The 20,928-nt window shown below is 39.5% G+C and overlaps 1 protein-coding gene across 1 annotated transcript in view; it reads right to left on the bottom strand.

Moving 5' to 3' along the window:
* Window positions 1–20,928, bottom strand: part of LOC150087615 (complement factor B-like) — a 286,583-nt gene that overhangs the window by 191,844 nt on the left and 73,811 nt on the right. Inside the window, exon 8 of the mRNA XM_090369826.1 lies at window positions 1,192–1,365. Within this exon, the coding sequence (XP_090225952.1) occupies window positions 1,192–1,365 (174 nt within the window). The remainder of the gene's footprint in view (window positions 1–1,191; window positions 1,366–20,928) is intronic.

Consider the following 20,928-nt stretch of genomic DNA (forward strand, 5'->3'; position numbering starts at 1 on the left):
TTTCTTTCTGATCGCTCACTGAGAGTGATGGTAGATGGCTCTCTGCCTTCTAACTCCTACACTAATGCCGATGTCCCCAAGGTTCAGTTCTTTTCCCCACTATTTTCCTCTTGTATATTAATGACCTTCTTCCATTGACTGGAAATCCTATCCATAGTTTTGCCGATGATAGCACATTGCATTCCACTTTCCATTTTGAGAAACCTTGTCCTGCTCAATCAGCTTCAACTTCTCGAAAATCTGCTACCAATTCCTTAAATGCCGGTCTTCAGGTAATTCTCCAGTAGGGCAAAGACAACTTAGTTGATTTCAACCCTTCTAAAACTCAGTATTGTCTTATATCTCGCAAAAAGGATTCTTCTGCTCCTATGCTTATCTTTAGTGACATTCCGATTTCTAGGCAAAATGATATATCTCTTTTGGGGATTACCCTGACTTCTAATCTCTCTTGGCACAAGCACATTACAAATATTGCTTCCTCTGCATCTAAAAAACTTGGTTTTCTCTTTCGCTCTTGACGTTACTTTTCTTCCAAACAGCTGCTCACTCTGTATAAATCACAAATCCGCCCTGCCATGGAATATTGTTCCCACATCTGTGGTGGTGCCCCCAAAACCTCTCTCAGGCTTCTTGATTCCATTCAGAAGAGGCCAGTTAGGTTAATTAATAATTCATCTCTAACAGTGTCTCTCCACTTGCTTTCTCATAGATGTACTGTTTTTGCTGCATACCTCTTCTACAGATACTTCCATGGGCACTGTTCTTCTGAATTGGCTTCTATAATTCCCGCTCTCTCTTTCAAAACAGTCCGAACACGTGCCGCCACCAGCCAACATCCATTTACTGTCCAACTTCAAACCCACAGAACCAACTTTTCATCTTCCTCATTTATTCATTCAACTGCCGTTTTCTGGAACAACCTTCTTTCATACGTATTTCCTGAAAATTACAATCTACAGTAGTTCAAGTCCAATGTCAACAAATATCTTCTTTCATCTTCTCAACCTCCAACCCAAGCACGGCACTAAGTACTATAAGTTCTAATACCTCTCGTGTTTGGGGTTCACATAAAAAAAAAAAAAAAACTCGCTGGTCATAATGTTTTTGCTCATAGGTGTGTATAATAAGCAATATATATTAAAGTATTTCATAATATGGATACTGTGAAAAAGATATCATATTTTATCTCACCTACACATGATGCTTCTGAACCTGACCATGTTCTATCTTCTTGACAGACCCGTTCTTCAGAACCAGTAAGTGTAAATTCTGGAGCACACTTAAACATAACCTTATCACCTTCATTATATCTTCCACCAACTTTAGCACCATTAATTGGGATACCAGGATGAGGACAATAATTATCTAAAATATCAAATAAGTAAATTTTATTGTTTCCTAAACAATAAAATGCAAATGTATAGATATAAATTTGTTCTATAATACACTCTAAATCTACCATCTGCTAGAGCCTCTTTACATTTAAATTTTAAAAAATTTGAAATGTAGTACACGCCAAAAAATAAAATAAAATTAAAATAATAAATATATAAAAATAAAATGTCTCTTAGTTTTATATTTTATCTACTTCTTACATATATTAATCTACTCCCTCTTTAAATCTACATTACCTCTCTGACTCCACAAGGCTAATTTGGTTCAACAGGGTGAACCAAGTTATCAATTAGCTTTGTTATTAGCGTTAGTAGTGGCAAATGGTGAAGGGAAGCAAGCTTATACAATAACAGACAAAAATAAAATTTCCACTTCATCTGTCCATCCCTCTAATAATTTGAAGGATGAATAGATGGACCTTAAATTTATTGAAAATACCGACTTCCACGCAATACTAGATGGTAGTTTTTCCAAAAATCAATTATTTTCTGGAATCACAAATAAAAGCAGATGAGAAAAAAAAGAAATAACAGAAAACAGAAGTTGTTGTTTGGTTTTTAGGAGCATTAGCAACTAAGGCCATATTGCTCCGGGAATATGCGGTGGTCATTCCCTGACCTTTCTGCACCCTCCGGATTTGGTGGTGATGGGCTCGAACCGCGGTTTAATCAAGAAGCGTGTGCTACGCACTGCTGCTCCTTCCCACCTGGCTACGGAGGCACCTAGAAAACAGAAGACAGTATTTCAATTATTTCTTGAAGAAAAATTAACTGCCAATTTTAAACACACCACCAACCGTTTATGACTGATTGAATAAAATAAAATAAAATAAAATGATAGAAAAGACTGTAAAATAATATTTACAAAAAACTTTTAATAATTTACAAAAAACTAAACTATAACAAAAGTAAAATAAGTAAATAAGTTAAAATGCATTAAAATATAAATATAAAAGCGATAAAAAGACGATAAAAAACACTAGAGCTTTCGGAGGTGTCTTCCTCCTTCCTCAGTAATAGTGAGACTTAAATGACACATCCTTAAATACCAGGTTCACGGCACACGTGGATGACCAGGCGCATACTCAGCATCCCTTTCACTTGTACCAGAACCGGAAGTGGTCTGGACCCGTGGAAAATTAAAACGTTTGTCTCTTGTCAAAACCACCGCCTCAAAAAGGGGGTGAAGCCTAACTCCCCTGTCTCTATTTATACTATTGTTACCAGAGGACCCAATCCACAGACTTTCCAGCCACTTTCGGTCCCAGAATCTATGTGCCCGGTCATTAAAATGTCAGTTCCAGAACTATAATAACTTATTTACTTATTTTACTTTTGTTATAGTTTAGTTTTTTGTAAATTATTAAAAGTTTTTTGTAAATATTATTTTACAGTCTTTTCTATCATTTTATTTTATTTTATTTTATTCAATCAGTCATAAACGGTTGGTGGTGTGTTTAAAATTGGTAGTATGGATTATCCCAACCTCAGAGGCCTTATTGCAGATAAAAATTAACTGCTTCAAAAAGCCACAGTCCCTAAGCTAACTGATTGTGTTCTAGAAATGGCTGAAAGCAAATTTTTGCACATCTATCCTGCAGCCATCCTTTTTCAATTTATGTCCCCTTAGGTGTGTTGTCCAAGAAAGAATAGGGATGTCATCATTATTTAGTTCACTCAATCGATTTAAAGCCTTCATCCACGTCTCCTCACAGTATACTTAGTTTCCAAGCACTGCAATTTGCAGAAGTGAAGTCTTTCATGGTAAGCGTACCCTCCTTTTTGTGCCCTTGACTAATCATCTTGCCTTCTCTGCACCGATTCGAAAAGAGCCACATCAGAATTAAAATGTCAGTTCCAGAACTATATGTAATATTGAAGATGGGGTCTAACCACTGTCTTATACAATGGCAGTGATTAGGCCTTATCATCAGTTTAGCCAGCAAGGACAAGGAGAATAATCACTTCCTTGTCCCTGCTGGCAAATTCCAGCATATCATTGACAGAACTATGTGAGCTGTCCTAGCAGCCTGTCTGAACTACTCAGATAATTAACTTCATGTCAACAGCACAGTTACCTCTAGGTCTCTCTGTTCTCTACTTCCTTGAGTGTCATACCTAATTGGTATTTTATTGTGGGATTACTGCGGGCCATATGCAGTACCTTGCATTAATCAATGTTAACATAAACTGACACTTCTTGGTCTATCTACCTAACTTTTTCTAGGTATTGTTTCATTAGTATGTTTTGATTCCTGTCATTAGCACCTTGTCAAAATTTGTAATGTTGAATGTGATAGATAAAAAGATTCCAAATCTACGCATTGAACTTAATGAATGAACATTAAATTTGGTGTTTGTAATACTAGGGAATAATTTAATGTGGAAAATATGGGGAATCAAACTTGTTCAATGCAATACAATACAATGCTTTGTTGTATTGTATTGTATTGTAATGCAACACAATACAACAAAGCATTGCATTGAATAAGAATGACCAAGCAAAGACAGGGAAACATGTCTTTGCTTGATCATTTGCTTGAAAACTAATGAGACTCGTGACAGAAAAGAAAAATGCATGGGATGCATATAAATTATCAAGCGGCTCAGAAGCCTAAGGCAGATATAAGCTAGTCTGTAATCAGGCCACAAAGGAGGTTAGGCAGGCAAAGGCAGATTACGAGAAATCTTTGGCAAAGGATGCTAAGAAAAACAGCAAGGATTTCTTTACTTATATAAACTCTAAAAGGAAGGGGATGAATCTGATTGGTCCACTCAATATCGATGGTTCGACTGTTGATGATCCTGCTCAGAGAGCAAACAAACAAACTGAATGGGTATTTTGCATCTACATTCACACATCAGGAGTTATTAAGGTTTAAAATGGCAAAAAGTTATCAAATTGCAGCAGGGTGCTTAATGATTTTGTAATAACTGAGAGCAAAGTGGAGGAGAAATTGTTGAAGTTAAACATAAGAAAGGCATCTGGGGTGGATGGGATCTATCCAGTTATATTAAAGGAGGCTGCAAAGAAACTAAGCAAACCCTTAGACATAATTATGAGAGCATCCTTGGACTCAGGGGAGGTCACTATGGACTGTTGATGTGCAAATATATCCCCCAATTCACAGAGGGGGATCGAAGGGTGACACGAGTAATTACAGACCAGTTAGTTTAACTTCTGTTCAGGGTAAAATAATGGAGTCACTGGTTAAAGATGCATTACAGGATTATCTAGGCAAGACTGCAGCAATAATTCAGACACAGCATGGGTTTGTTAAGGGGAAGTCTTGTCTGACAAATTTGATAGGATATTATGATATGGTTACAAAGGAACTGGATGCAAAAAATAATTTTGATATATATTTGGATTTCAGGAAAGCTTTTGACACTGTTGAGCATGGAAGACTATTGTACAAATTGGAGCAGAATGGTATTAAGGGTAAGTTGCTGCAATGGATAAAAGGATGGTTGAGTGGGAGAAGACAGAGGGTGGTAATCAACGGGTGCTGCTCTTCGTGGACTAATATTATTAGTGGAGGCCACAGGGTTTGGTGTTGGGTCCACTGTTGTTTTGTATATTTATCAATGATATTGATGAAGGTATATCAGTCTTATTGTTGAAGTTTGCATATGATACAAAGGTTGGCAGGGTTGTTAAGGATAGTAATGGCAGTGTGCTACTGCAACAGGATCTAGAAAATTTGGGCAGATGGGCTAAGAAGTGGCAACTGAAGTTTAACCTTGACAAATGCAAAGTACTGCATATGGATTGAAGTAACCCCAGAGTAACATACCAACTGTGTGGTACTACACTTAAAGGTAGAAAATGAAAAAGACCTGGGAGTAATTGTCCAGTAAGATATGAAGTTTTCTGAGCAATGCAGACAGGCTGCCAGGGCAGGTCATGGGTTTTGTCAATTTTGCTAGCAGGGAAAAGGAGGTGATGGTCCCTCTGTATAAGGCAATGGTCAGGCCATGCCTTGAGTACTGTGTACAGGTCTGGACATGATGAGAGCCTTGTCAAACAATTCAGCCATGGAGAGATTGTGCAAGGCTCGAGGGAAATAATTTTTCTCGGCCTGGTCTGTGCTTGTTAACAGGAGAGACTGCTTCTACAGGGATGGGATACACTTAAATAGAAAGGGTGCAAGAATATTTGCTGATGCTATCATGGCAGAGTTTGGTGGGTTGGAAAACTGCTAGCTTAGGGAGGGATACACAGCCTAATAGATTAACAGTAGCTGCTGGCAGAGGTAAAAGTGATTCTTGCACTGCTTCTATTGGAATGAGCGGAAGCCTGAAAAACAAGATGCAGGATATTTCAGAGACTGCTGGGAGTCATTGCAGAACAAGTAATTAGATGGGCTGTGTTAGGGTAGCTAAGAATAGAAACACGTGTATGTATACTTGTGTATATATATACACAAGTATACATACAACTCCAATGCTAGGAGTTTGCTAAATAAATTTGATGAATTTGACGTATTGGTCAAAATTCCAAAGGCAGATATTGTTGGGATAAAAGAGACATGGTGTCACACAGATATTAGGAATGCAGAACTGGAATTTGGGGAGTACAATGTGTACAGGAAAGATAGACAGGACAGGAAGTGAGGAGGAGTTATGCTATTGGTTAAGAAACATATAAAATCCAAGTAAGTACAGCCAGTTGACATGGCTGGACAGTGCAGTGTGGAGTCAGTTTGGTGTGACATAAGCACTGAGAAAGCAAAATTGAGAGTAGGAATGAGTTATAGGCCTAATGACTCTGATGAGTATAATAAGAAACTGTACAGGGAAATAGAGTGGGCCAGTAAATCAGAGAGTCTTATAATGGGAGATTTTAATTTCCCAGATATTGACTGGAAATTGTGGGTTGGTAACTCACACATTAGCAAAGCTTTTGGGGATTTATTGGATGATTATTTTCTACATCAACATGTTCGGGAGGCAATTAGAGGGAGTAATACTCTTGATATGATTATCAGTAGTGATTCTTCATGCATTAAGAATCTGCAGATAAAGGAACCACTAGGTGGCAGTGATCACAGTGTGCTGAAGTGGAATTTACTCAAAGAAGCAACTACCATTAGGGGTAAAGGGAAAGGTTTTTGCTTTTGTAAAGGTGACTAGAGTGGTCTGAGACAGTATTTAAATTCTATTCGATGGGACCAACTGATGATCTTACCAACAGAAAATTCAAAAAGAATTCAAAGAATTAATCTTGGCAGCTACTAGGCTTTTTATACCAACTAAGTTATTTGTTATTTGATTTTTAGGAGCATTAGCAACAAAGGCCATATTGCTCTGAGGATATGCGGTGGTCATTCCCTGAACTTTCTGCATCCTCCGTATTTGGTGGTCAAGGGCTCGAACCCTGGTCTAATCAAGAAGCGTGTGCTATGCACTGCTGCTCCTGCCGACCTGGACAGAGGTGCCATATACCAACTAAGAAATATTGTTCAAGATTTATGCCTAAATTGATGTCGGATGAACTAATTGGACATGTGGCAGAGAAGAAAAATACATGAGATTCATATAAAATAAAAGGTGACACAGAAGCCTATTATAGATATAAGCTGGTCTGTAACCAAGTTACAAAGGAGGTTAGGCTGGCAAAGGCAAATTACAAGAAATCTTTGGCAAAGGATGCAAAGAAAAATGGCAAAGAGTTCTTTATCTATGTAAACTCTAGAAGGAAGGGGATGAATCAGATTGGTCCACTTGATATCGATGGTTCAACTGTTGATGATCCTACTCAGATAGCTAACAAACTAAATGAATATTTTGCATCGACATTCACACATGAGGAGTTATTCAGCGAGGGGAATGCCAGAGGTGTATTCACCTCTGGCAGTAAGCTAGATAATCTTGTACTAACTGATAGTAAAGTGGAGGAAAATTGTTGAAGATAAACATAAGAAAGGCACCTAGTGTGGATGGGCTCTATCCAGTTATATTAAAGGAGGCAGCAGAGGAAGTAAGCAAACCCTTAGTCATAATTATGAGAGCTTCCTCGGACTCAAGGAAGGTACTCATGGACTGGAGATGTGCAAATATGATCCCAATCCACAAAGGAGAATCAAAGGGAGACACAGGGTAATTACATTGTTAGTTTAACTTCTGTTAGGGAAATTAATGGAGACACTGGTTAAAGAAGCACTGCAGGATCATCTAGACAAGACTTCAATTATAGCTCAGACATAGCATAGGTTTGTTAAAGGGAAAGTCTTGTCTGATCAATTTGATTGGATACTATGATGTGGTCACAAAAAGAGGTGGATGCAAAGAATAATTTTGATATCATATATTTAGATCTTAGAAAGTAGTAGTAGTAGTAGTAGTAGTGGCATGTGATGCAAGAAAGCAAATGTATGAGCTTATGCAACATCAGCCAAAAAAAAAAAAAAAAAAAAAATCACACCATTCCCTCCAAATGCCTGTCCAGTTCCTCCTTAAATTTATTCAACCTATCAACTTCCACAACGACAGATGGAAGTTTGTTCCAGCAATTAACCACCCGCTGGCTAAAGGAAAATTTCCGCACATCTATTCTACATCTGTCTTTTCTTAATTTGAATTTATGCCCCCTTAGATTCGTAATCTGAACAAGTGGAAGGATCCCATCAGAATTCAGTGGGCTCAACCCATTCAAGGCCTTATATACCTCAATCAGATCACCACGCAGGTGCCTAGTCTCCAGCCACTGCAATTTGCAGAACTTAAGCCTCTCTTGGTAAGAGGATCCCTTCATTCCCCTCACCCATCTTGTTGCCCTTCTCTGTACATGCTCAAGTAAATCTACATCCTTCCTAAAATGAGGCCTCCAGACCTGTATGCAGTACTCAAGCCGTGGCCTGACCATTGCCTTATACAGAGGAATAATCACCTCCTTTTCCCTGCTAGCAAAATTCCTATATATCATTGACAAAACCCAATGACCTGCCCTGGCAGCCTGTCTGCATTGCTCTGAAAACTTCATATCTGCCTGCACAATTACTCCCAGGTCTTTTTCATTTTCTACCACCTTAAGTGTAGTACCACACAGATGGCACGTTTCTCTGGGGTTACTTTTACCCATATGTAGTACTTTGCATTTGTCAAGGTTAAACTTCAGTTGCCACTTCTTAGCCCATCTGCCCAAATTATCTAGATCCTGTTGCAGTAGCACACTGCCATTACTGTCATTAACAACCCTGCCAACCTTTGTATCATCTGCAAACTTCGACATTAAGCCTGATATACCTTCATCAATATCATTGATAAATATACAAAACAACAGTGGACCTAACACCGAACCCTGTGGGACTCCACTAATAATATTAGTCCAAGAAGAGCAGCACCCATTGATTACAACCCTCTGTCTTCTAGCACTTAACCATCCTTTTATCCATTGTAGCAACTTACCCTTAATACCATTCTGCTCCAATTTGTACAATAGTCTTCCATGCGCAACAGTGTCAAAAGCTTTCCTGAAATCCAAATATATGATATCAAAATTATTTTTCGCATCCAGTTCCTTTGTAACCACATCATAATATCCTATCAAATTTGTCAGACAAGACTTTCCCTTAACAATCCCATGCTGTGTCTGAATTATTGCTGCAGTCTTGTGTAGATGATCCTGCAATGCATCCTTAACCAGCGACTCCATTATTTTACCCAGAACAGAAGTTAAACTACCTGGTCTGTAATTACTCGTGTCACCCTTCGATCCCCCTTTGTGAATTGGGGATACATTTGCACATCTCCAGTCCGTGGGAACCTCTCCTGAGTCCAAGGATGCTCTCATAATTATGGCTAAGGGTTTGCTTAGTTGCTTTGCCGTCTCCTTTAATATAACTGGATAGATCCCATCCACCCCAGGTGCTTTTCTTACGTTTAACTTCAACAATTTCTCTACCACTTTGCTCTCGGTTATTACAAAATCATTAAGTATCTTGCTACAATTTGATAACCTTCTGCCATTTTCAAACCTTAATAATTCCTCACGTGTGAATGTAGATGCAAAATATTCATTCAATTTGTTTGCTATCTGAGCAGGATCATCAACAGTCGAACCATCGATGTCAAGTGGACCGATCAGATTCATCCCCTTCCTTTTAGAGTTTATATAAGTAAAGAAATCCTTGCTGTTTTTCTTAGCATCTTTTGCCATGGATTTCTCGTAATCTGCCTTCGCCTGCCGAACCTCTTTTGTGACCTGATTACAGATTAACTTATATCTGCCATATGCTTCTGAGTTGCTTGATAATTTATATGCATCCCATGCATTTTTCTTCTCTGTTACGAGTCTCATTAGTTCATTTGACAACCATTTAGGCCTAAACCTTGAACAATATTCCTTAATAGGTATGAACCTTTTAGTAGCTTTCACGATTAATTCCTTGAATGCTTCCCACTTAGAATTTACTGTTGGTAACATCGTCAGTTGATCCTACTGTACAGAAATTAAAAACTGTCAGAGACCACTGTACTCGCCTTTACGGAAGCAAAAACCCTTTCCTTTACCCCTGATAGTAGTTAAATCTTTAAGTAAATCCCACGTCAGTACACTGTGATCACTGCCACCTAGTGGTTCTTTTATCTGCAAATTCCTAATACACGAATGATCACTCCTGATAACCAGATCAAGAGTATTACTCTCTCTGGTTGCCTCTTGAACATGCTGCTGCAGAAAACAATCATCCAATAAATATACAAAAGTCTGACTAGTGTGTGAGTGCCCAACCCACAAGTTCCAGTCAATATCTGGGAAGTTAAAATCCCCCATTATAAGACATTCCGATTTACTAGCCCACTCTATTTCTCTGTACAATTGTTCATTGTACTCATTCAAGTCATTAGGCCTATAACACACTCCTACTCTCATTTTTGCTTTCGCAGTGCTTATGTCACACCAAACTGACTCAACAGTGCACTGTTCATCTATATCAACTGGATGCACTTCTTTTGATTTTATCTTTTTCTTTATTAACAGCATAACACCTCCTCCCTTCCTATCCTGTCTATCCTTTCTGTACACATTGTACTCCCCAAATTCCAGTTCGGCATTCCTTATATCTGTGTGACACCACGTCTCTGATATCCCAACAATATCCGCCTTTGATGTCTTGACCAACACTTCAAATTCATCAAATTTATTTACTGTACTTCTAGCATTGGTATACATGCAAGTATACATGCACCTATTCTTATTCTTAATTACTCTAACACATCCCATATACCCACATGTTTCACGATGACTGCCATCCGTCCCTGAAACCCCCAACACCCCTCGCTCCAGGTCGCTACTTATTCTAATAGAAGTTGTGCAAGAATCACCTTCACCTCTGCCTACGGCTACTGTTAAACTATTAGTCCTTGTATCCCCCCAAGCTATCAGTTTTCCGACCCACCTAACACTGCCTCGATAGCATCAGCAAATATTCTTGCACCCTTTCTATTTAAGTGTATCCCATCCCTGTAGAAGCAGTCTCTCCTGTTAACAAGTACAGTCCAGATTGAAAAAAAATTCTATCCCTTGAGCCTTGCACAATCTTTCCAGGGCCGAATTGATCGACAAGGCTCTCATCATATACTCCCTCCTATCGTGTCTGGGCAGAATTGCAGACACTTTCAAATTCAACCCTATTTCACGGCTTTTTTTCAACAGTGACCTGTACTTGTTAAGTAATTCTGCCGGTCTCGTACTCTTAATATCATTAGTGCCAACATGTACAACTATATCACCTTTTGTGCCCCTAAAAGATGATATCTGCTCTACAACGTCATCAACCTTTGCCCCTGGCAGACATACCCTGGTCCTGTTCCAACTATCCTTTTTACAAAGGATGTTCCCCGTTTCCCTGACAATAGAGTCACCAACAACTACTAGTTCCTTTGGGACCAGCGCAATCTGCCTTGGGGATTGCCGCTGTGTTGCGTGATGACCAAGTGCAAGCTCTGGCGTTGATGTGGGCAGCTGAGAGCCTGATGGGCCCCTCAATTTAGATCTTTCGAGGGCATCCACCCTGTCCTTCAAACTTTCATATAGGCCCATAACAACGCTGAGTTGTCGCCTGATTTCCTTACACTCCTTACATCGCGCACACACAAAGACATCCCCCATGGCAATATCATGTTCCGTTCCAGATAGTTCCATTCCAAAGGCTTTTGATACTGTTGCAGATGGAAGACTGCTAAACAAATTGGAGCAATGTGGCTTTGGAGGCAAATTGCTGCTAGGGATAAAGGGATGGTTGAGTAGGAGAAGGCAGAGAGTGGTAATTAATGTACATTGCTCTTCAATGGACTAATGTTATTAGTTATAACTAATGTTCAATGGACAACATGGACTAATGTTATTACTGGAGTCCCCCAGTGTTCAGTGTTGGGTCCATTGTTATTTTCTGTATTTATTAATGATACTGCTGATGGTATACCAGGCTTAATGTCCAAGTTTGCAGGCGATATGAAGGTCGGCAGGGTTGTTAATGACACTAATGACAGTACACTGTTGCAACAGGATCTAGAAAGGTTGAGCAGGTAGGCTGAGGGGTGGCAACTCAAGTTTAACATTGACAAATATAAAGTACCGCATGTGAGAAGCAGTAACCCCAGAGTAACATATCAACTCTGTGGTACTACACTGACAGTGGTGGAGAGTGAAAACGACCTAGGGGTAATTGTGCAGGCAGATATGAAGTTTTCTGAGCAGTGCAGATGGTCTGCAAGAGTAGCTCGTGGTGTCTTGTCAATGATATACAGGAATTTTTCTAGCAGGGATTATCCACTTTTATAAGGCAATGGTCAGGCCATACCATAAGTACTGTATACAGGACTGGAGGCCTCATTTTAAGAAGGATGTAGAGCAGTTGGAATGAGTATAGAGAAGGGCAACAAGATTAGTGAATGGAGCAAAGGGTTGCTTTTATGAAGAAAGGCTTAAATTTTGCAAATTAATGTCTGGAGACTACGCACCTACAAGGTAATATGATTGATGTGCATAAAGCCTTGAATGGTTTGAGCATGCTCAATGCTGATGGGATTCTTCCTCTTGCTCAGAATAATCGTCTGAGAGGGCATAAAATCAAATTGATTAAAGACAGTTAAAGGATAGACGTGCAGATGTTTGCCTTTAGCCAGTGGGTGGTTGATTACTGGAACAAACTTCCATCTGTCTTGTAGAAGTTGATAGTTTAAATAGATTCAAGGCAGAACTAGACAAAGATTTGGAACTAGTGGATGGGTGAAATGAGAAGGGTGTGTGTGTGTTTTTTTTTTTTTTTGGCTGATGCTATATAAGCTTAGAGGGGAACAGGTATCCTGTGTGTTATCAGACACTCAGCCTAAAACACTGATGGATCCAATATCTCTCTATTACAGAAGATTTAGGGGAAGACCGGTTGGCCTGCCTCCCTAAAATTCACTCATGCACACCTTCTCAATGGTAAGCCCTATTATGTCACTTAGGTAGCAACGAACTTGTAGAGTTGTTCTCTTCAAGACGCCTGGTCAGCGTGAAGAGGAAAAGATCAAACCCTCCAGCATATGACAGCACATCAAAACAAATGGCCCTCAGTCCCCAGCAGCTTTCACTCTCCCTCTTACGGCAGCAAGAGGATCAGAGTGGAAGCAGAGGGTGCTAAGAATCTCAGGGTACGACCAGGCTGCCATGCACGGAAATTAAACATGGCCCGTTATAACGTACGATCACTCATCAGTGAAGACAGAATATTAGAGCTGGAAAAGGAATTAGAAAATGTGAATTGGAATATCATCGGTTTGCCTGAAACAAGAAGAAGAAATGAATCACTTATAAGTTTATCAAGTGGAAATCTGCTGTACACCAATGGAACCAGTGAAAGGAGTGAAGGTAGAGTTGGCTTTCTGGTCCGTAAAGATTTTAAAAACAACATTTTCGAATTCAAAAGTACATCACCAAGGGTGTCAAGACTAATACTCAAGATTTCTAAGAGGTACAAGCTAAAGATTATAATGATTTATGCACCAACATCGAGCCAAGATGATGAAGAGGTTGAAGAAATGTACACCAAAATTGAGAGTCTTCTAGATGAGCAGAAAACCCACTACACTATTATTATGGGGGACTTCAATGCTAAGGTTGGAAAAAGGCAAAACAGCGCAGAAAGAGGAACTATAGGAAATTTTGGAATTGGTGAAAGAAATAAAAGAGGTGAAAGACTTGTGGAATTTGCAGAATCTCAAGGACTGTCAGTAATGAACACTTTTTTCAAGAAAAGGGTGAACAGAAAGTGGACATGGAAGAGTCCAAATGGATTAACAACTAATGAAATCGACTTCATCCTCACTAACAGAAGATATATTGTGAATGATGTTACCATTCTGAATAAGGTAAATGTTGGAAGTGATCACAGAATGGTAAGATGTACACTTGATATAGATGTAGGAAAGGAAAGAAAAAAACTGACTCGAGTAAATAATACAAAGGTCTTTGAGATAACAGAAGAGGAGAAAAAGCAGTATGTACTGGAACTTAAGAACAAGTTTGAGCTTCTGCAGACTACTCAGGGCCAAGATATCGACAAGGAATATTACAACTTTTTGAAAGTGATAAACCCCAAGAAACCTATAGGGAAAGAGAAATCCAAAGAAGAAAAAATTAGTCAAGAAACACTTGTCATGATGAACCGAAGACGACAAAAGAAGAGCAAGAAAAACACTGACAGGGAGAAAATTGAGTATACTGAGTTATGCAAAGCCATTAGGAAGAGACTCAGAGAGAACATAAGAAGATTTAACACAAGAAAAGTATAACAAGCATTAAGAGAAAACAAAGGATTTAAATCAGCAGCCATGAGCAGTAATACAGAAAGACAAATGATACTGAAACTGAAGAATAGCGATGGTGTACTTATAAACAGCAGAGAAGGCATAATTCAAATAGCAGAAGACTACTATAGAGAATTATACAATGAGCGAGGGAATGATGCCAGCAGTGGGAAAGATGGATTGCAAAGTAGCCACACATACGACATACCCAATATTCTTCCTGATGAGGTAGAACATGCATTGAAGAAAATGAAGAATTGGAAAGCCCCGGGAAAGGATGAAGTTACTGTAGAGTTGTTAAAATTGGGAGGAAGAGACATAACACAAAAACTGGCAAGGCTCTTCACAAAGTGCATTAGAAAAGGTGTGATGCCTAAGCAGTGGAATAATGCAATCATAGTTTTGCTGCATAAGAAAGGAGATAAATCAGAAATTGGAAATTATAGACCAATTAGCTTGTTATCCCACATCTACAAGTTCTTCACAAGGGTTATTACTAACAGATTAGAAAGAATACTTGATGAGAATCAACTGAAAGAGCAAGCTGGCTTTAGGACAGGATTCTCAACTATGGATCACCTTCACGTAATATCACAGCTAATGGAGAAAGCAAATGAATATAAAACACCATTATGCCTGACATTTGTGGATTATGAAAAGCATTTGACTCCATACAGCATAAGGCAATGTTTCGGGCACTGGAAAGACAAGGCATAGATACCCCATATATTATGGTTTTGAAGAAAATATAGGAGAGTGCTACCTCCTTTATTAGACTAGACAAAGACAGTAGCAAATTTAAAATCGAGAAAGGAGTTCGACAAGGAGACACAATATCTCCGAAGCTGTTTACTGCTGCCCTTGAGGAAGCTTTCAGAAGATTAGACTGGTCACAGAAAGGAGTCAATGTGAATGGAGAATACCTAAACCATTTAAGATTTGCAGATGACTGTGGTCATAAGCCATGATCCCAAAGAATTAGAGAAAAATCTTAATCAGTTATGCACAGTTAGTAAAGATTTTGGAATGAAGATGAATATGGCTAAAACAAAAGTAATGATGAACAAGTATGCCACGGAAATGGAAATAATGATTGAAGGAGAAGTAATTAGAAAGGTGGAGTCATATACTTATCTGGGACAAGTTATTAGCTGGAATGTATTAGCTGTACAGGGATGGAACACACTTAAATAGAAAGGGTGCAAGTCTGTTTGCTGATGCTATCGAGGCAGTGTTAGGTGGGTCGGAAAACTGCTAGATTGGTGGGATTCAAGGACTAATAGATTAACAGCAGCCACTGGCAGAGGTGAAAGTGATTCTTGCACTGCTTCTATTAGAATGAGCCGCAGCCTGGAAGATAAGATGCAGGATATTTCAGAGACTGCTGGGAATCATTGGGGTACAAGTAAACACATGGGTTGTGTTAGGGTAGCTAAGAAAAAGAACAGGTGCATGTATACTTGCGTGTACGGCAATGCTAGGAGTTTAGTAAATAAATTTGATGAATTTGAGGTATTGCTCAAAACATCAAAGGCAGATATTGTTGGGATTTCAGAGACGTTGTGTCACACAGATATAAGGAATGCAGAACTGGAATTTGGGGAGTACAATGTCTACAGAAAGGATAGACAGGATAGGAAGGGAGGAGGAGGAGTTATGCTATTAGTTAAGAAATACATAAAATCCAAGATAGTGAAGCCAGTTGACATTGCTGGACAGTGCAGTGTCGAGTCAGTTTGGTGTGACATAAGCATTGGGAGATCAAAATTGAGAGTAGGAGTGTGCTATAGACCTAATGACTCTGATGAGTATAATAAGAAATTGTAAAGTGAAATAGAGTGGGCCAGTAAATCAGAGAGTCTTATAATGGGGGATTTTAATTTCCCAGATATTAACTGGAATTTGGGGGCTGGTCACTCACACACTAGCAAGGCTTTTGTGGATTTATTGGATGATTGTTTTCTACATCAGCATGTTCGGGAGGCAACTAGAGGGAGTAATACTCTTGATTTGATTAGCAGTAGTGATTCTTCATGCATTAAGAATCTGCAGGTAAATGAACGACTAGGTGGCAGTGATCATAGTGTTCGATAGTGGGATTTACTCAAAGAGGTAACTACCATTAGGGGTAAAGGGAAGCGTTATTGCTTTCGTAAGGGTGACTACGATGGACTGAGAGTATTTAAATTCTATACAGTGGGACCAACTGATGATGTTACCAACAGCAAATTCAAAATGGGAAGCATTCAAAGAACTTATCTTGGAAGCTACTAAGCTTTACATACCAACTAAGAAATATTGTCAGTAGTGATTCTTCATGCATTAAGAATCTGCAGATAAATGAACCACTAGGTGGCAGTGATCACAGTGTTATGTAGTGGAATTTACTCAAAGAGGTAACTACCATTAGGGGTAAAGGGAAGGGGTATTGCTTTCGTAAAGGTGACTACGATGGACTGAGACAGTATTTAAATTCTATACAGTGGGATCAACTGATGATGTTACCACCAGCAAATTCAAAATGGGAAGCATTCAAAGAACTTATCTTGGAAGCTACTAGGCTTTACAAACCAACTAAGAAATATTGTTCAAGGTTTAGGCCTAAATGGATGTCAGATGAACTAATGAGGCATATGGCAGAGAAGAAAAATGCATGGGATACATACAAATTAACACGTGACACAGAAGCCTATGATAGGTACAAGTTGATCTGCAACCAAGTTACAAAGGAGGTTAGGCAGGCAAAGGCAGATTACGAGAAATCCTTGGCAAAGGATGCGAAGAAAAACAGCAAAGAGTTCTTTACTTATGTAAACTCTAGAAGGAAGGGGATGAATCAGATTGGTCCACTTCATATCGATGGGTCAACTGTTGATGATCCTGCTCAGGTAGATAACAAACTAAATGAATATTTTGCATCGACATTCACACATGAGGAGTTATTCAGCGAGGGGAATGCCAGAGGTGTATTCAACTCTGGCAGTAAGCTAGAGAATCTTGTAATAACTGAGAGTAAAGTGGAGGAGAAATTGTTGAAGATAAACACAAGAAAGGCACCTGGGGTGGATGGAATCTATCCAGTTATATTAAAGGAGGCAGCAATGGAAGTAAGCAAACACTTAGCCATAATTACGAGAGCTTCTTTGGACTAAGGGGAGGTACCCATGGACTGGAGATGTGCAAATGCGACCCCAATTCACAAAGGAGGATCAAAGGCTGACACAAGTAATTATAGACCTGTGAGTTTAACTTCTGTTTTCGGAAAATTAATGGAGGCACTGGTTAAAGAAGCACTGCAGGATCACCTAGACAAGACTTCAGTTATAGCTCAGACACAGCATGGTTTTGTTAAGGGGAAGTCTTGCCTGACCAATTTGATTGTATACTATGATGCAGTCACAAAAGAACTGGATGCAGGGAATAACTTTGATATTATATACTTGGATCTTAGAAAGGCTTTTGATACTGTTGCACATGGAAGACTGCTGCACAAGTTGGAGCAGTGTGGCATTGGAGGCAAATTGCTGCTATGGATAAAGGGGTGGTTGAGGGGGAGAAGACAGAGAGTGGTAATCAATGGACACTGCTCAACGTGGACTAATGTTATTAGTGGAGTTCCTCAGGGTTCAGTGTTAGGTCCGTTGTTGTTTTCGGTGTTTATGAATGATATTGATGATGGTATATCAAGCTTAATGTCCAAGTTTTCAGACGATACGAAGGTTGGCAGGGTTGTCATGGACACTACTGACACTATGCTGCTGCAACAGGATCTGGAAAGGTTGAGCAGATGGGCTGAGAGGTGGCAAATGAAGTTTAACATTGACAAATGTAAAGTACTACATATGGGAAACAGCAACCCCAGAGCAACGTATCAACTCTGTGGTACTACACTGACAGTGGTAGAGAATGAAAGGGACCTGGGGGTGGTTGTGCAGGCAGATATGATATTCTCTGAGCAGTGCAGACGGGCTGCAAGAGTAGCTCATGGTGTATTGTCAATGATATATAGGAATTTTTCTAGCAGGGATAAGGAGGTGATTATTCCCTTGTATAAGGCAATGGTCAGGCCACACCTAGAGTACTGTATACAGGCCTGGAGACCTCATTTCAAGAAGGATGTAGAGCTGCTGGAACGAGTACAGAGAAGGGCAACAAGATTAGTGAATGGAACAAAGGGGTACTCTTGTGAAGAAAGGCTTAAGTTTTGCGAATTACAGTGTCTGGAGACTAGACACCAGCGAGGTGATCTGATAGAGGTGTACAAAGCCTTGAATGGTTTGAGCATGCTCAAAGCTGATGGGATTCTTCCTCTTGCTCAGAATAATCACCTGAGAGTGCATAAATTCAAATTGAGGAAAGACAGATGTAGGATAGATGTGCGGAAATTTGCCTTTAGCCAGCGGGTGGTTGGTAGGTGGAACAGACTTCCATCCCTTGTCGTGGAAGTTGATAGCCTAAATAAGTTTAAGGCTCGGCTGGACAGGTATTTCAAACGAACAGAGGGGTGAAGTGGAAGTGGTTATTTTTTATTTATTTATTTTACTTTAATTTTTTTGGCTGATGCTGCATAAGCTTGCTTTCTTGCATCAAATGCCTCTACTAATGCTAATGCTAATGCTAATGGTTCAAGGTTTAGGCCTAAGTGGATGTCAGCTGATGAGACATATGGCAGAGAAGAAAAATGCATGGGATACATACAAATTAACACATGACACAGAAGCCTATGATAGATACAAGTTGATCTGTAACCAAGTTACAAAGGAGGTTAGGCAGGTGAAGGCAGATTACGAGAAATCTTTGGCAAGGGATGCAAAGAAAAAACAAAGAGTTCTTTACTTATGTAAACTCTAGAAGGATGGGGATGAATCAGATTGGTCCACTTGATATCGATGGGTCAACTGTTGATGATCCTGCTCAGGTAGCTAACAAACTAAATGAATATTTTGCATTGACATTCACACATGAGGAGTTATTCAGCGAGGGGAATGCCAGAGGTGTATTCAACTTTGGCAGGAAGCTAGAGAATCCTGTAATAACTGAGAGTAAAGTGGAGGAGAAATTGTTGAAGATAAATACAAGAAAGGCACCTGGGGTGGATGGGATCTATTCAGTTATATTAAAGGAGGCAGCAAAGGAAGTAAGCAAACTGTTAGCCATAATTATGAGAGCTTCCTTGGATTCAGGGGGAAGTACCCATGGACTGGAGATGTGCAAATGTGACCCCAATTCACAAAGGAGGATGAAAGGGTGACACAAGTAATTATAGACCTGTTAGTTTAACTTCCGTTCCCAGAAAATTAATGGAGGCAATGGTTAAAGAAGCACTGCGGGATCATCTAGACAAGACTTCAGTTACAGCTCAGACACAGCATGGTTTTGTTAAGGGGAAGTCTTGCCTGACCAATTTGATTGGATACTATGATGCAGTCACAAAAGAACTGGATGCAAGGAATAACTTTGATATTATATACTTGGATCTTAGAAAGGCTTTTGATACTGTTGCACATGGAAGACTGCTGCGCAAATTGGAGCAGTGTGGCATTGGAGGCAAATTGCTGCTATGGATAAAGGGGTGGTTGAGGGGGAGAAGACAGAGAGTGGTAATCAGTGAACACTGCTCATTGTGGACTAATGTTATTAGTGGAGTCCCTCAGGGTTCAGTATTGGGTCCATTATTGTTTTCTGTATTTATAAATGATATTGATGATGGTATATCAAGCTTAATGTTCAAGTTTGCAGATGATACGAAGGTTGGCAGGGTTGTCAAGGACAATACTGACACTATGCTACTGCAACAGGATCTGGAAAGGTTGAGCAGACTGGCTGAGAGGTGGCAAATGAAGTTTAACATTGACAAATGTAAAGTACTACATATGGGAAACAGCAACCCCAGAGCAATGTATCAACTCTGTGTTACTACACTGACAGTGGTAGAGAATGAAAGGGACCTGGGGGTGGTTGTGCAGGCAGATATGAAGTTTCTGAGCAGTGCAGACGGGCTGCAAGAGTAGCTCATGGTTTATTTTCAATGATATATAGGAATTTTTCTAGGGATAAGGAGGTGATTATTCCCTTTTATAAGACAATGGTCAGGCCACACCTAGAGTACTGTATACAGGCTGGAGGACTCATTTCAAGAAGGATGTAGAGATGCTGGAACGAGTACAGAGAAGGGCAACAAGATTAGTGAATGGAACAAAGGGGTGCTCTTACGAAGAAAGGCTTAAGTTTTGCAAATTACAGTGTCTGGAGACTAGGCACCAGCGAGGTGATCTGATAGAGGTGTATAAAGCCTTGAATGGTTTGAGCATGCTCAATGCTGATGGGATTCTTCCTCTTGCTCAGAATAATCACCTGAGAGGGCATAAATTCAAATTGAGGAAAGACGGATGTAGGATAGACGTGAGGAAATTTGTCTTTCGCCAGCGGGTGGTTGGTTAGTGGAACAGACTTCCATCCCTTGTCGTGGAAGTTGATAGCCTAAATAAATTTAAGGCTCAGCTGGACAGGTATTTCGAAGGAACAGAGGGGTGAAGTGGAAGTGGTTATTTTTTATTTATTTATTTTACTTTATTTTTTTGCTGCATAAGCTTGCTTTCTTGCATCAAATGCCTCTACTAATGCTAATGCTAATAATGATAAATGGCTGGAAGTCAAGAGAAGAATAAATTTTGGATGAATAGCATTCAGGAAATATAGTCACATACTGAAGAGCAATATCCCAGTTTGTCTGAAA

Source organism: Mastigoproctus giganteus, chromosome 3 (genome assembly GCF_048544385.1).
Source record: "Mastigoproctus giganteus isolate SK-2022 chromosome 3, ASM4854438v1, whole genome shotgun sequence".
NCBI lineage: Eukaryota > Metazoa > Arthropoda > Arachnida > Uropygi > Thelyphonidae > Mastigoproctus > Mastigoproctus giganteus.